The sequence below is a fragment of the Lepisosteus platostomus genome, chromosome 3 (assembly GCF_059453375.1).
Source record: "Lepisosteus platostomus isolate fLepPlt1 chromosome 3, fLepPlt1.hap1, whole genome shotgun sequence".
In the NCBI taxonomy this organism is placed as follows: Eukaryota; Metazoa; Chordata; class Actinopteri; order Semionotiformes; family Lepisosteidae; genus Lepisosteus; species Lepisosteus platostomus.
Genome location: NC_142613.1, coordinates 42,721,304 through 42,738,903, shown reverse-complemented (window position 1 = coordinate 42,738,903; position 17,600 = coordinate 42,721,304). Strand labels below are relative to the sequence as shown.

At 34.5% G+C, this 17,600-nt stretch overlaps 1 protein-coding gene across 1 annotated transcript; it reads right to left on the bottom strand.

The window, feature by feature from the left end:
• Positions 1 to 5,206: 5,206 nt before the first annotated feature.
• On the bottom strand, positions 5,207 to 17,600 carry mep1a.1 (meprin A, alpha (PABA peptide hydrolase), tandem duplicate 1). Its single transcript, XM_088625657.1, has 14 exons — positions 17,468 to 17,600; positions 17,353 to 17,377; positions 17,026 to 17,079; positions 16,579 to 16,619; positions 12,644 to 12,719; positions 11,851 to 11,968; positions 11,076 to 11,251; positions 10,277 to 10,498; positions 9,776 to 9,922; positions 9,406 to 9,621; positions 8,586 to 9,047; positions 8,151 to 8,324; positions 7,818 to 7,921; positions 5,207 to 7,156 (listed from the first exon to the last, which is right to left on the bottom strand). Exons 1-13 carry the CDS (start codon positions 17,543 to 17,545, stop codon positions 7,851 to 7,853), a joined length of 1,860 nt encoding a protein of 619 aa, XP_088481783.1. The 5' UTR covers positions 17,546 to 17,600; the 3' UTR covers positions 5,207 to 7,156; positions 7,818 to 7,850.

Sequence of the window (17,600 nt, the reverse complement as noted above, 5' to 3'; positions counted from 1 at the left end):
ATAGGACTTTGCACCAAATGTCAGCAAACAATAATGAATAGGTTTCAAAGATCATCTTATACATACAGTATCTACATGCTCAGAAGTACAGAGTGTAGCATACAATAGGTACTACTGAAAATGCATACTTATACAAAAGAGACCTCAAGAACACAACATCCTATTAATCTATATCGACACATTGTATTGCAAATAAGAAAATAACACAAAGTCAGTGCATTTGAGGATTTTAAATACTTGTATTACATCCCCTCCTAGCCATCTGTGTTCAAGATTTAAAAATATTCTGTAGTTTTAGCCTGTCAAAATAGAACATTATCATGATCATGAAAAACTGTACACATTTTTCTAAATTATACTAAATTATTCTAAATTATAACTACTGCTTTATGCAGTATACTAACTAGTCTGTTATACATACTGTATCACCCTCGTCCCTATATTTAAATTTGACACTTCTGATAACCTAACAATTTGTTTAACTTGTTATTGGTTCCATGTTTTGTCAGGTAGGTATAAACAATGTGTCAAACCTCATGTGTCTTTTTCTTAAGTAGACTTTTCTAGTTCATTGTTTCCAATCTTGTATTTATAGTTTCTGTTTGTACTACCTGCAGGCAAAACCCTGCACTTGATTACATCATGTTCCAGGAGTTTGTCCAGTCTTAAATTTTATCTGAATCTTTTTAAAAGTTTGCTGTTTCTACAGTGTATTCTAATTCCCCTAATTTGGTTTTATCTGCAAACTTGACAAGTGCATACCAGCATCTAGATCATTCATTAAAAACAGTGGCAATCAACAGTGGTAATGCAATTTTTTTCTGAATACTTACTGTGTAAAATGAGAGAATTAATCTTTGATGAGGAGCCTAATCAAAAGCCTTCTGAAAATCTAAATACACTAGATCATATGTCTTTTATGTACTCATTGTTGTTGCTTGTTTAAGAACTCAAGTTGGTTATGCAAGACCTCCACTCTGGCCCTCCCGTCTGCGTGACGCAGGCTGAAAAGTGACTCATCCATGAAGAGAACCTGATGTCACTGCTGACGAGGCCATCACAGCCTCTAATTTGCCAGTCAGGTGTGACGTCTAGGAGGTGTTAGCAGTGGGCCTGCAGCGTGGAGTCTTACTGACCTGTCACTGATTCGGGCATTGTGTCTGCTGGCAGTTTCTGCAGCAGTACAGGTGGCAGATCTGAAGCGATCTCTCAGATGGACCTGTCTGATGTGTCGGTCCTGCTCTGGTGTGGTCACTCGAGGGCGACTAGATCTTGGATGGTCATCTGTCCTGCCAGTCTGCTGAAACCTTCATTGCAGTCTTGTCACAGTGGAGCAGCTTACTCCATAGTGTCTGGCAACACTGGCACATGACATGCCTGCAGCATGCCAATGGCCTTCTTCCTTGCTTCTGGTAACATTCAAGGCATTATGGAATGCACAGAAAACTGACTGTGTGGCCTTTTTCTTGCAGTGACCTAAGCTTTGAATTAAGGCCTTTTTAAAGGTGACCTGACCTCGTTGGGAAAAAGTGCACCTAACGAGCTTTCGTGTGATTGGCAAGTTGGAATGTCTCACTGCACAAGCTGTACTGCTGGTCAGAGGGATTAAAACAAATTGACAACTTTTTGTGAAAGTACATAAGCTTTAACTATAGTACTCTCATTCCAGCAAATGTTGCGTTTCTTTTTTCCATCAGTATATATTAGGTGGTTCTCTAGTTCAGTTCTAATCATTGTTCCTATAACCTTAAATGAAATAGAATTATTAGTCTATAATTACCTGTCTCGGTTTTGTCACTCTCAATGGGCACAAATTTAGCAATTCTCCAGTCCTTGGGCACTAACACTGTCCTGAGAGACTGGTAAAATAGTTGTGTCTATGGCTTCCGAAATAACATCTCATTTCCTTCACTACAGTTAAGAAATTACTGTTGGGCCCTGGAGTTTAATTTATCTTGAGCTTTTCTAATACCTAAAACAGATATGCTTCTTCTGTTCTTATACTGTTAAATAAAGAACTTGCAGTACATTTTCTCTCTGATGCATGTTGTTGACTTCTTCCATTTGTATGAAAAGACCTATTATAAGCACTAAGGTCTGGTGACCTTATGAACTAATGTTATCGCTGTTGCCTGTTCTGTTCAGATTGCTTTATAATAATTATCAAGATATTTATGTTATTGATATGGTATGACATGGCATGGCTTAACTTGGCTTTCATTTCACATGAAAAATTCATGCAAGCCTGAGATGTCCTATATTTATATAAAATACATGTACTGTATTACATACATATTTCCTCCACATATTATTTTATTTAAATTTAAAATTCTGAATAGTGGGGTCTCTTAATCCAGATATTATTGTAAGAATTGTATATTACTTTGCTTGTTTGCTAGATAAAAACAAAACTTCCTGTTATAGCTTGCTTTTTTTCTTCTTTTCAAAACAGTAGAGAAAAATAGTTTATGGTTGATGTGAACTTGAGTTGTAAGCAATAAGTATGTGATCACATGTATCTTGTAGACATATACTGTATATGTGTGGGTTATATTAGGTGTAACTTTGTAAGCTATAATAGATGGCATAGAAACTTCAAAAGAAGAGGGATCTGACTGCTGTACAATGTACCTGTTTCAACCACATTCTATCAGGAATTTCACTTGCCCAATCTAAATTTAAAAATTTCTTCTTCAACTGTTCTATTGTGAATAGAAAATATGTTTAAGATTATTGCCTTTCTGCATGATCCACGGCTGACATATGGATGGCCAGATATTCTTCTCCAGAATTTGAAGACATAATGATGAATTAATGATTCCATCAATAACGGCAAACCATGTAGGTCCTGAGGCAGCAACACAACACACCAAGCCATGATACTCCTTCCACCAAGCTTCATGGCAATAATGACATACTTCTGCCGGAAGGTTGTATTTAGTTTTCACCTAAAAAAAAATCTTATTTTGACTATGAAGTTCAATTTTGGAACCCACTGTCCAAATGAACATTCTTCCAGTTGTGACACTTTAGTGGAAAGACTCGTCGTATATAGCGAAGAAGACTCGCCTTACAATATGACTACACACTGGCACACCGCTCGCTCCCTGGCTAAGGAAAAGAAGCACTCTGCCGGTGCTCAGGAATTCCACGCACACCCCTCACTATTACACAGTGGTCTTCAGGTTTGTCCATGTGCTCTTTGACGAACTTGAGAGGGGCAGAAATTTTCTTTTAAGAGAGCAGTGGTTCCTTTCTGGCTATCCTTCCATGAAATCCATTCCTTTTAAGTATTTTCCTGATGGTTGGGCAATGAATATTGACATTAGTCAAAGTAAGAGAAGCCTGCAGATGTTACATGTTACTATGGGGTTCATAGTGACCTGTCCAAGGTAAATACCCAGTCTTTGATATTTATCATTTGTATCTTTCTGACAGTGAATGCATGGAGCCCCAAATGTTCATAAATATTTTTTTAAATATTAATCTTTCTCCAGACTGATCGGTAAACTAATCTTTTTCTGAGATCCTCTGAAATCTCTTTTGATCATGGCAAGACATGTTTCCACTAATCTGTAAGACCAAACTAACAAGTCTCTGCCCATTATATAGGATCATTATTTTATATAGGCCCATTATATATATATATTCTTTTTACTTATTACCAAGATATTTAACCACCTGATACTAATTACCCCCAATAGATTTGTGTTGAGTAAATTGGGGATTCACTTTACTTCACTGAATTATGTAATTTACAGTGATTTTTTTCACCCTTGTACACCATTACATCTCAAAAATATTTAATTGGCAAATGTAAACCATTTGGGTATTTAAGAAAAAAATAAACAAGCTTAAATTTAATTTAGGTAGGTAGTTGCAATTCCCTTAATTACAGTATACTGGGATAATTCTATACACAATATTTTTATCAGCACTTTATCTTCAAGCTTGGAAGAATAAAGAGCTCTGAATTTTTCCTATATTGTATACTGATATAATATGCCAAATAAATTATCATTATGAAAATTTGAAATAAGATTACATTATTTATTGTTCGTAGAATATACATATATTTATATTGTATATAAAAGATATATGTATGACACTTCAATATGTTTTACCACACTAAGGTCAGGCATTTGACAGTTTGTGGTATAGCTGTTATAATGGGTGTCAGCTGATTAGAATGTAGTTTTGTACCTCCATGTCTTCCTGCTATTTAGAGTCTTTTCAAGAGATGTCATAGTTGCCCGTTTAATTTCGTTTGTCCTTTTACGATTAATAAAATCATGTAAGTCTCAGTGCTTAATTGATACATCTTAAGGTGAGGTTTAACTTCTATAGGGTTACTTACCACAAAGAGGCTTATAAAATTAAAACATTTCTTACCATCTGATTATATTTTACTGATATATTTGCTGTAGTTTGTTGTACTTTGTAGTGGTTTTCAGATTGATAAGATAGTACACAGCTTGTTAAATGTGTGAAATATATTTTATGATAGTAAATATAAACCCAGTGTCATAACTTTAACATTCCAGTATCAGTCAGCAATAAATTCAATTTTCTAGTACCAACTTTCTACATCCAGTCTGCTGGTTTTGTCATTGTTATTTATATTTATACTGTATTTAGTATGGTATTAGGAAGCACGGTGTTGGAAACAATTAGTAATGCAATTTTACACAAGCAGCTATACAGTATGTGTGCACATGGAGTGCACTTCTAAAGGAAAGATACAGTAGTGCAATTTGCCTTGCAACCTTGTCTCATCCAGTTATGAAATCTGTGCAGCAGTGCTTAGGACCAGGGTTTTATTACTATAATTACTTCCTCCTAGCAACCTAACTCTCATCTGGAAATCAGCAAAGAATTCTAACACATTGAGCTAAATTCTCTATTATCATTTATAGCTGAGTATTTTCTTACTCCGATTCTTTCTCGATACACAAAATACAAATTATTTTGTGTATCGAAGAAATTATCTCCTTGTTACACTGCAAACCATTGGAGTGCTCTGCATCTGTTTTATATACCCCCATCAACATTTGTGTTGCTAAACTAAATACATGGTTCAAAATGGTTCTTTTATTTTTCTGTTGCTGTTTTCTTATAATGTAGGATAGCAAAGTGTTTTGCTATGATCAACACATTTATCATAAATTGAGCGTTGAAGAGTACACAACAAGAGATTTGCTACAAATAAGGTTTAAAAATAGCTGACGGCAGTTTATTATTGTGTTGTATTGTTGCAGAAAGTGTTTTGAAGAATGGCTGTGTGGTAGGTATGAAGATTTGTGCATGTTTATTATTATGCATTACAGTGTTTAATACAATGCGATACTGGGAATGGCACATTTGCTAGCAGTGTTGGGGCCCTGGGGTCAGTTCCAGTACTGTGGTGCTATCTACATGATGCCCATTCTCAGGTACTCTGGTTTCCTCCTGCAACCCAAACACATACTGGTAGTTAATCAGCTTCTGTGAAAATTCGCCTTGGAGTAAGTGTGTACAGGTCTGTGTGGACTGGTACCCATCAGGAGTGTATCCTGCCTTGCAACCTTTGCTTGCCAGGATAGGCTTAAACTTCCCTGAATTAGATGAAGTGGTTAGAAAATGGATGGATGGGAGATCTTAAGCACTACTCTAAATTTTAAGATGCTTCCATTGTGAGTGCAGACACATCTTTCTCAGGTGAAACCAGTCTGAAGTTCATTACCAGAACAACAATATTAAAAAATTCAACAAACAAGGCTAAGGGATTGCTGTCACTTATTCTTTTATGCATACTGTCTTTATGCAGAAATTACAAACATAAAAAATGCTATATTAATTTCGACAAATGGATTTATGCGTATAACACAAATCATGAAAACCAGCAAAGAATTTCATTAATATGGTAAGGTATTTCTCACTACATTTTTCCTCAGGCAGCATACTCTGTTTCATTGTTGAAATCTCAAATGTGATTTGTTTCAAATAACCAAATATTACCTGAATTTTGTGAAAAGGAAGTGTTTATTTTCTAAGCCCAACGTGAAGTAGTGAGTGAATAATATTTGAATACTGCCTGTTAATTGGGAACTAATCTGCAGAACGAGGCACTGAAGGTCTGAATGAGTAATTAGTAATTAGGAAATACAGCTGACAGGAATGGCACTGAGTGGAGTTAGATGCTCCTCTGAGCTAATTAAGAACCTTATAAAAATGGCTGGGAGGAAAAGATTTCCAGTCTGCTTCTAGGCTTCAGCCTTGAAGGAGTGAGTGTGATAGAGACAGTTAGAGGAGTTCTCATTAGTATCAGATTAGGCTGGTTTACATGTCTGTGGGATTTGGTTGGCTAGATATGCTTAAGACAATACAGCTTAGGCTGTACAGAGGGGTGTCAGGTTCTAGACAGGTAGACTGAGTAACAATTAATTTGCCTGGCTCAATGGAGATATACCGCCACTGGCAGTGCACTGCAAATAAACAGGCTTGGTCAGCTGGCTGGAGGTGATAGTGGAATTGTTTGGCAAGGTATTGTCTAAGATAAAGAGCAGCCTGGATGGCATAGGTTGACTCCTGAGTACTGCCTGTGCATTACCATCAGCAGATAGATGGCCAGTACCAGAGATGAGAGCAAAAGGACCACAGACCACTGCTATTGTGTCAGGGATGCAAGGTTTGTTTACAGAGAGGCATCCCTGACCAAACAGGATCAGCTAATAAGGTCAGCTATTGGAAAAAGTTCTTGGTGAAATCTGTGCTTTGGGAAGAGTAAGAGCAAAGTGTTAAATTGAAGGAATTTTTGGTAAACATTGCAATTGGGCAACAAATTTAATAAAATTGAATACTCTTGTGCCTTATGTTGCATAGTAAATGAAACAAAGTGTATATTAAGAACAGGGGTTCATCAAGTTGAATATTCTAGTGAATATTTAAAGATAAAAATATGTAGAGTTACTGGGATGATAAGAAAATTTATGTGAATTGCTGATAGTTTTGGGATTGTGGTGACTTGTGCTGGTGTTCATCATACCTTGGATACAATTATGATCATTAATTAATTAAATGATTCAGAAAGATGTGATTACTAAATAATAAAACAATATTTCGAAAATATGACGACTTTTATAAAGTTTCTCCTCAAAGATACCACAGTCCTGGAATCCTGTTATAGAAAGAAATATATATATATTTAAAAACATTAGTACATTGGTAAGAGACAAAATATTGAGCAGCAGTTTTTCAAATTTAAAATTATTAATCTTAATTAAAATTATACAGTTATTTATGTACATTATCTGCCTTTAAAAAGTATTCAGACCCTTCCTGTGGTGACCCACTTTGTGAAATTTCAAAATGGTGCATGCTCATTTTTAAACTTAATCATATCTTCAGAATCTGAATGCTCTGAATGTTTGTCTTTAATGCTCATTAGCCTACTGTACATGGTTAAACTTATGCTTGATATCTCTACCTGACTGAAGGAACTTACAAAGACAGATGTAATTATTCAAAAATCATGTGAATCATTATTCAACCATTCAACTAATTGTGTGGCTGGTAGGATTGTTTTATGCAAATAACTTAATTTAGGTTTGCCATAAATAAACAATTCTGACCTTCCTATCGTTATTTCTAAAATATCATTTTTATTTACTTTAAAGTGTCATGATTGCATACTTTAAGCAAAATAATATGAAACTTGTGTAAGGGTATGAATATTTAGCAAGGCACTGTACAATATATTTCAGTCTTCTTGGGTAATGTGTCAATCATACCAGAATTGTTCATTATTGAAATATTATTGTTCAGTATAGAATTATTACCTGATGTCTTCTCCATTCAGGAGAATCTATGCCTTATTCTTCCACTATACTTGATTCACTCCTTGGTTTCACTGGTACTTCACTTTTAATTAGTGGTGTCAGATCTTTTAGGAAAAAAAAGAAAGGAAATTCACAAATAGTGTTTTTACTTCCTTAAAATAATACATTTAATGATATACCTGCACATAACTTAATCTGTAGTTAATAACATATTAGCTAGACTCTCTGTATGCTGTACTGCAATGCAAACTATATTGCTTTTAAATTAATAGAACACAGGCCTAAGTTTTAAAGTTCCTCTGTAGGTAATAATGTCATTTTTAGAGTGCATACCTTCAAAGTCTATTAAAAGAATCAAATCATCATTTTTCATGTAGTTTCGGCGATAGAGGTCACTGTGAGGAAAAATGCCATTCCATCCCCAGGTCCAGCTTCGGTAGCAGTCACAGGTAGGGTCATATGTACCCGTTTTTGAAGGATTATCCCAAAACAGCAAGTTATTCGAACCTAAAATCAAAGGACTCCTTAATATTCTTGGTATTTTCATTAAAAAAATATTTTTATTTTTCATAGAACCAAAGGTTAACGATGGATTAACTCGGATCATTCGGTCAATCTGTGTCTGTCAAAACGGTCAATAAAATCTCAGATTATTTTTTATTTATTACATCGGTTGATCAATAATTCTCTGGTATAACAATAATTGTTCCCAAATATTGTCTTATTCCCTAGATTCTGTCTCAGCTTTCTTTTATAATCCTTGCTCACCTGGTATGAGCTGCTTTCCACTGGTGGTGAAGCTCCTGGCAGATGACAGCCTAAATCGGATATCAGGGTCCTGGTCAACCACAGTGATTGTGACTTGTCTGTTTCCTGCTGGCCACTCCAAGGCAGCATCATATTCCCCACTGGTCAAATGGAAGAAAGCACCTATATATCCATCTGCATAGGAGTTAGGTATAAGCTGTATCCCATATCCGTATCCCTCAGGGCTGTAAAAACGAGGGCTTTGGATGTAATTACCAACAGCAGATGTTTTAAGAAGACTGGTGAAGTTTTTTATCTGCCACACCCCACTAGGACAGCGAGTCTCTATTAAGTTGATATCATCAATAAAAATTCCACCAGTGGACTGAGTTGGGTCTCCTCTGATGCCTTGAAATGCATAGCGGAATTTCATGTCGGCTTTTAGGGGCACATGGGCGATTTTCCAAGAATGGTCTCCATCCCCTGGAATGAGTTTGAATACAGTTATTGGTTAATATTTATTAACAGGTTTAATGTTTCCACTACCATTTGTCTAATTACAGTTCATTTATTGAAATGGTTTCAAGATATGCAAGTAAAACTGCTACATAAACCCAAAACTACAAACTCTGTTTAAAATACCACTATTCAGGGCCAAAAATACATTGTACTGTAACATCGCACTAAAGAAAATGTCTTTTTAAATTCGGATGTCAAATCATAAATGTATTTCATATCTTAAATCATTAAAATATCTCCAACAATGCATACATGCTGTATGTCAACAATGTAAACAGTTTATTTTGATTTTCAGAAACTTTGCTGTTTGTATTGCACTGACCTGAGAATGTTTGTACTTCCACTAGTTTCTGGACATTTCCTGCCTTGTCGTCCATTCTCACCCACACAACCAGCTTGTCCTTTGGACTTCCAGTCATTTTGTAGAAAAATTGGAGACACTGCAGTTTTCTCTTGGGATATAGTGTCCTTGACTCCAGAAAGGCAGACTCATCTGTCTGCCCAATTTGAGTGTTAAAATACATGAAAAATCCAGAGTCTACAGAATTGTAAGGAAAAAAATCAACAGTGCTCCTTTTTTCCATATAATAATTACAAATTATTTTATAATAAATGCAGATTCTCCAAACCTTCCAGATTCAGAGTTCCAAATGTTCCAAAAAGTTCTCATACTTACAAACTTCTGTTTTTACCTTTGCACTGGCCAAGGAGAGTGTGATCTTCGGCCTGTGGTGTACTCTTGGTATGGACCCAATCATCGTCATCATTGGGATTCTGGATCATTCCACAGATGTTAATGTATTCAAATGCACACTGGTCCAAGAGAGTGAGAGATGATGCTAAGAAAAAAAATGTTACAAAATATGTTCTAAGTCAAAATTTTAATTTTATATAAATTTATAAACTTTAAATAATACATAAATTAAGAGAAATGTGGACTAAATACGCCTGAGAACACAGTTCCAACTTGTCATCACAGTTCTGTGCGAAATTAGTTCTAATTTGTTCACTCTATTCATCTAAATGTATCACAAGTCCAACAAATTCTGCAACTTTGCTTATGTCAAAATGTATTATAAAATGTATTTATATCATTAGTATTGGAATGATCTTTTTTTAATTCCTTATATAATTCCTCTGCCAAATCAAAACACATGTTTACAGTATGTATTTATATATGAATGAGTACTCACAGCAGTTATACATGCGATTCAACCTGAGTAAGTCAAGCTTGCTGAAGTCCAAATATTGTCCAATGACGCTGGTTAATTCTGGAATCTTGGCAGTAATGCTTGGAACTCCTGGATTCTTGTTGAAGGAGTAAGCTCCATAATGCATGATAGACTCATAATCATAGGGTGTATTGAGGTCTGTTATGAAGCTGTCGTCATATTTAACAAAATTATGTTCCATGCCTGTGAAATAATAATTCAATAAAATTATAATTAAAAGCATATTAAGAAGTTATAAACATAAAGGCTGTACATAGGCTCTTTCATTCAAAGATAGAAAGTGTGTGTTATCTATGTAATTTGTGCTGATGCGTTCACTTACGTTTGATACAGAAGTATATGAACATATGCACATCATACATAAAAGCTGAATATTGATACTTGTTTTTTCATTCTTAAAATGAGTTCTGACACACGTAGTATAAAACAGCACAAGTCAAGGAAATAATGGAGAAGGTTTTTGTTTTCTTGTATACTTAAAATGTAAAGTACTTCTGCAATACATGTGCTATTTTGCATCGTATTACAGTGTGTATCCTAAATCGTTATTAGCATAAATTCCATAACAATAGGCTAAAGTTTTTAAGCATTTTAAACTGCATTTTTAAGAGATTATAATTTGGTATTATCAGACATGGGCTAATAAAATTTACTATGTCACAAATAAGTGGTAGAGTGCATTGTATTGAATTTAAAGAATCCATGACCCAGAATTTAAATACGATTAAAACGATTAAAATGAACTGTATTAGAAGCTCACCTGGAAGTACTTCATTCCACCAGATATTGATGTAATCATCACGGTCAGTGCGTGATTGCTCATGGTAAAACCCCAAGGCATGCAGTAGCTCATGTTCAATGGTCGCTTTGTAGTCGCATCCTTCACCAAGTGACAACTGCTGTCCTGTCTGTAAATCCCCAACCTGAGACCAACACCTACATCAAAACATTAGGCCAGTGAATTCTACATACCTGTTGTACAGCTCACTTCAGAATTTTTCCACTCCTATATAAGACAGTTCTAGCTGGACTGAGGATGGAATCATTTCTAAAATCTGAGTTTAAGTGTGTTTGACAAGAAGTACTTTACTCTGGATCTGCTGCAAGCACTGCGGTTCTTTCTCCTCTGGGCCTGTGCCAAATGGAGCTACATCAGCTTCATATGACCACCTCATGTATCCACAACAGTTAGCATGTGTGGCAGAATAGAGCAAGTATTAAGTTTGGAGTGCTGAATCCACAGTCATTGGTTGCACAAGTTCTATATGATCTTATTGTATTTGTACAGAATGTGTAACAATTTCATTACTTCATAGTGCAGTCAAAATGTGAATGCATACAGTATATACATTACTTATTTTGCTTTTATTATTCTGACAAATATCCTATTACCCTCATCAAACTCCATAGGGACTGATGCCTCTAGAAGTGACTTTAATCAAAGGTACACTACATATTCAGACAATTTTCCTCTTATTACTAAAACCTTTCACATTTTAAGCATTTCTGTGATCCAAAGAGTAGATTTTACATACCCATCTAATTTTTCAAACTTTATGAAGCTTTTTTCTCCTTCATAAGGTTTAAAGTCCACACAAGACTTAAGTCGGTACATTTCAAAAGCCTGAAAAATTACCCCTTTAGCATTTAAGTCTGAAAGATAAAAATAGGTATTTATAAGTAATGCATTCAATTACATATATTTCACTTTTTACTTTAAAACAATTTACATTAGAAAAAAACTAGTGAGTATGTGAAAAAGGAACGTGTATGCTATAAAAACATATCCGGCTGAATACAGATGTTCAGCTGATACTTTGTGATACTCAAAGTGATACTCACTACCATCTAATTTTGTGTGGACAAGGACAAGGGTGTGCCACTTTCCTCCAGCATTCCAAAAATGTCTTGGTGTCTCTAAACTGTCTGTGCTTGTGTGTACAACACACTGTGCTTGTGTGTTTGTGTGTGCTTTTTGATGGACTGGTTAGATCATCCAAGATCCAAGATGATCATCCAAGATGTGGTCCCACCTTGTGCCCTGTGTTTCCAGGATAGGTTACCATAATCCCTTATCAGAAATAAATTGATTTCTGACAATGGGTGAATAGATAAACAAGGGGGAAACAGTATTACGTTACAAAATATTTTCCGATACATTTTATTACAGTCTAAAATGCATATAGAAAGTTGGCCTCATTTTTGTGCGAGAAGTTAAAAATTTCTACAGTTTCTATGAACTTGGACTGAGATGCACTGTATGTAACATTTACTACAATAACATACTCTTTTTAAATTTAGCTTTCATAATTACAAATTAATATTTACCCAGACTATCAGTCAGAATATAAGGAATGGGAAATTTCCATCTGTAGGCAGGGTTTATGAGAGCATTGCGACCACGCTGTAAAAATAAATACATTACATATTATTAATTATTACACTTACACAATAAAATAAACTTTTTTTATTACGAGCTGTAAGATATGGTTATCATTTACAATTAAAATAAGACATTCTAAAACCATTTCAAGAACAGCAGAAAAAGAAGTAACATAAAGAGATGTACTGCTACAGACGTAAGCATGTGCTGAATTTGATAATGGACTTCCAACTGTTATGCTGGGTAGCCCCATTACTTTCTGGCAGTAGGACTTACACTCCGAATTTTGCAACTTCGTTAAAAACCTGTAGACCACTTTCCCAATTAATAGTTATATCAAATCATTAAGGTCTGTGTTGGAATGAAAAACATACTTCAAATTTGCATGTCGGTACTGAGCTACCCTGAGATAGCAACTGGCAAAAGTCATTGCCATACCAAAGTCAAGTACAGACCTTGAATTAACAACTATATGCCAAGATACCGAACATAAAGGTCTCTGAACATCTAATGTTCCAGCTTGTAACCATACAAGCCACTCACCACTTATGTAGAAAATGGCTTACAGAAGAACTTGAAGTCATTTTTGTACTATTGGCTCTCGTAACTGCCTATGACACATTGTGGCACACAGGTGTATTTAAATAGGTCTTTCCTATTTAGGCTGTGAAAGCAACTGTGGACTGTAATAGGCAACTCAGAATCTAACCTTAAAATGTTTACAAATACAAATGTGGAAGACAGAAATGTGGAAGACAGGACATTAGATTACTGTAGCACTGTGTGCTGGAGTCAGTTCTATACAAATGATCTAGGTCATGTTCATGTTCAAGTTCATGTTGACAAGCAATGTTTTGTTGTGCTGTTAACCTTCATCATTCCATTTTCCTGACCATGAGCTCATGACCACTTTTAAAATTTGCTAACTACCATAGCAGAACGCATACTAAAACACTATGTATCTCACCCTCTGCCATGCTATAGTCAGCACAGATGTGCTATGCACCTGTTTGGTGCTAGTCACTAAAATAAATTAAAAAATGAATAAATCACTGTTTGCTCCTACTCCTGTCTCCTTGTCCTTGCTGACCTCACTTCTCCACATATCTATTGGCACCGAATAACTTGCAAGCTGGTAAAAATCTTCCAAGTGGCTCCTCAACTACCACTCTACAATAATTGGCCTCTATCGTGCTGCATACCTGACCAGGATTGGAGACACAAATTGGACCGAAAAATAGGAATACATGGAATTAAAGAATACATTCTTCATGCCTGGTGACATACATTGACCAAATCATGGGCACAGACCACTGTGCCATCAATTTTCACTGGGTCTATGTACTCTTTGTGAGGTCTTGGGGAAATGTAGACAATTCTGCATATTTTGAGGGCTCTTCTTTCACAAACCTGTGGGGCTTTTTAATAATACTGAACTAAAAAATGAATAAGCTATTTCTTGGTTCCACTGTTTTGTATTTTTGCAAATATCTAAAACACGGTAATTCACTAATTTATAAACAAATAAACATAGTTTGTAAAACTACTGCTCCAAGATAGCTCTTCAAAATTAGTTGAACACATATATCCTAGAAAGTATTGAATTCAGTTATTTAAGATACAGTACAGTTTCAACACTCACAACTGAAACAATACTACTGATGTATCATGGCCTTTTAAACAAATGGGTTTCTATTCCTAGTCTATTAATTTTACTAGTAAGCAAAATTAGTCAGATAGAGCAAACTAGAGATAGAGGTATGCAAAATCAAGGTTCTATATATTACAGTTCAAAGTAATTGCAGAGATGAAGAAGGCTAGTGAGTTACTGTATGTATTGTACAACCTAATAAACCTAACCTTTGACATCCAGCCAAGGGGTGGCTTATTCACCAGTTTTATGAATTTATTTATGGGGCACTTTAATCCTGTCAATGATTCTATGCAGAGGTCCATCATTGCAAAATTCTTTTACAATTAATTTTTAAATGCTTGCATCAATAATTCAATAATGTGTCTGATTATTAAAAGTTATCTAATCAGTATTTTGGAACTGTTATTGCAGGATTTTCAAAATTAATAATTAAAAACCAAATATGGAGGTTTAGCTCATTACATTAAAAAATGGATGCATCCATGTATTAATGCATGACCTTGGGAGCTTTGGCTATTCTTAATCTAATCTTAATGCCTGTGGGAACAATCTTAGGTTTCTTCACTGTTAAATATTAAAACACCTAATAAGGAAAATGATTTATGTGTGTGAATATTTTCTAGATAAAAGCATGGCTGCACTAAACCAAAAGACTTTTGGAGCTTGATAATAAGTTTTTTATTATAGATCTCAAATGCCCATGCATGGTAATTGCTGCAGATGCTTAAAATAAAATGTAACGATTACACTTGTAATCACAGCACAGATACTCATTATTCATTATTTTAAAATTGTATCGCCTTTTAGTAAAGCCACTGACACTACAAATTCATTTTCATATCATAGATCTAGTGATATTCAGTATGCTTCTGAAATTAAATGTGACTATATTTTTAAATGCATATTTCCATGTCTTGTATATTGTTATGGTTTGGGGTTAACTAATCATTTGTTGTTCCCAGCAAAATTACCTTATTCTCTAGGTTTGATATGGTAGGTATTGTCTAAGTGTTTACATGGTTGTTCTTTGTCCTTGATGCAATTAAACATGGTCAAAAATACATGGGACATTTTTTTCTTATACTGTGTATTTGCAGAAAGGCTGATTTCCTAGTTGTTTATCCTCAGGCTAAAAGACATCTCTCATGGTTTAGTCGTTGAATGGTTTAAATATTGAAAAAGGATACTATCTGCTTAGCTTTATTTAGAATGGTTTAGTCTGGATTAGAATCCTTGTTTATTATAACACAGGTTCCCTCCTTGCCTTGTTTACATCTCAATTATAGGGAGAATTCTCAGGTTTTGCAGTCTATAATAAAACAGGACCTTGATACTCACAGAACTGTAAAAATCTGTTTATAGCCTGTAATATGCTTAGTTCAGAGAGTAAAATTAGAATTTATATTTTCCTGTAAAGCCAGCTGGTGTCTGAACTTAATTTTGGTTATGATAACTCCTAATTTTATCATTTTAACATCCCATTTTTTATAACAATATTTACAGATAACATATGCATAATTTGTAATTCAGGGTTACATATCTTTTTGGTACTACTCTTGAACAAAGATACATGTTTATTATTTATAAGAGTAGTCCATAATTGTAGATGACTCTTATGAGACAGTTCTGGTGTCCTATTATGAAGATCAAGAAGTGTGAAACCTATCGTAGAGTCACTTACTCTGAATGTGTTATTACAAACTACAGTGTCAGCTAATAACAGCTTATAGATTTCATGTACTGACTTTTGTGTGAAAAAAATGACTTATGCACAATGTGAAGATTGTGTACATTATTGGTTACCACATTCTAAAAAATATCATTGTCATGCTGCTGATCACAGTTAAAAAAAAAGTTTAATTTCTATTATAAAGGGATGGATTATAAAAATAAGTTAAGGAGCAGAATATCTTCAGTATTGAAGAGGACATAGATTGTGATTTAATACAAGTACTTAAAATCCTAAAGGTTTTAGACAAATCAACCCAACCTACTTCAGAACAAGCAGTGGAAAAAGGGCCTGAGGGCACCAGTAGAATTAATAATGTGCACACCCCCTCCTCAGGCTTGTTCTAGCTTTTAGGCATGAAACTTGGTTTAGTTGGGTGCTATAGAACCGTATAGAAGTCTGGTTTACTGTAGTACTTCTAGTTTCATAAATCTTGTTTAAAATAATTGTAATTTATTTTAACAAATATAGTTTTAGAATGGTTTTATAATACTTACAGGTAATGCCATGTCTCCTTCAACAAGTGCCGTTTTAGATGCTGTTAAAAATATTTTTAAATCATCACAAAGTTTTTTTTTCATTTTATACTGGCTTTTGAAGACATTTTATTCACACAGGTTTATTTAATAGTGACTATAATAATTTGTTTTAGCCTAAAGACTCCACAGCCAAAACTTTGTGTTTCTTTTCTTCTCTTTTCAGCATGGAATAAACCTTAACTTGTTTCTTTGCAGCCTACAGATGCTGATGCAGCTACCTACTTGAACATTTATCTTAAACATATAATTAAATAATTCAGTTAAACTAAACAAATCTGCTGTGTGCTATACTACTATATATACATAATCATGGATTTCTAAAATCTCTTTAATTTTATCTTTTGATACTTGATAAACAATTGACGTGGGTAAAAATGTAATAATAAACAATGTAAAAAGACTTACCCCGATTAAGGAAAGGAATGTCATATCGTTTCTGTTCCTCATCAATTGCAAATGCTGGGGGGAAAAGATGTGTTTTTATTTAAACCCTGCATATTACTGATAATAATAAAAAAACTACAATCACAAAAACCTTTACAAAAAAAGTTTCAACATTACATATACACTGTACACAAAACAGCCTGTGAACACATCCATAACATTTACCATAAGATTTTAAATAGCATTTCTGTCAGACAATATACAGCATGACAGCATTATTATATAATATTTTTCACACTTATATTCAAAGATATTGCACAGAATAAAAATATAAAAGCATTAACATACATTTTTCTCTAGATGTTCGTCTAATCTGAAAATAAATGAAAAAAGGTTATTAAAATGAAAATATTGTGGCAGCTATTAAAATTCAGTACAGTGTACACAATTTAAATGACCTTACTGTGAAAGCAAAAGAGAAGGTGAACAGTCCCACAAAGCTGATGAATCTGAGAAATTTCATTTTGTAGTGGGGAGTCATTAAGGCTGACTGGTATTAATAACAATTGGGGATGCTTAAATACCTTTTCAGAAAA

Coding starts and splice junctions, on each gene's coding strand:
- mep1a.1 (XM_088625657.1), bottom strand. CDS start 17,545: ATGACTCCCCACTACAAAATGAAATTTCTCAGATTCATCAGCTTTGTG. Junction 17,378..17,467: donor CCTTCTCTTTTGCTTTCACA/GTAAGGTCATTT, acceptor ATTTATTTTCAG/ATTAGACGAACATCTAGAGA. Junction 10,499..11,075: donor GTGGAATGAAGTACTTCCAG/GTGAGCTTCTAA, acceptor ATTATTTCACAG/GCATGGAACATAATTTTGTT.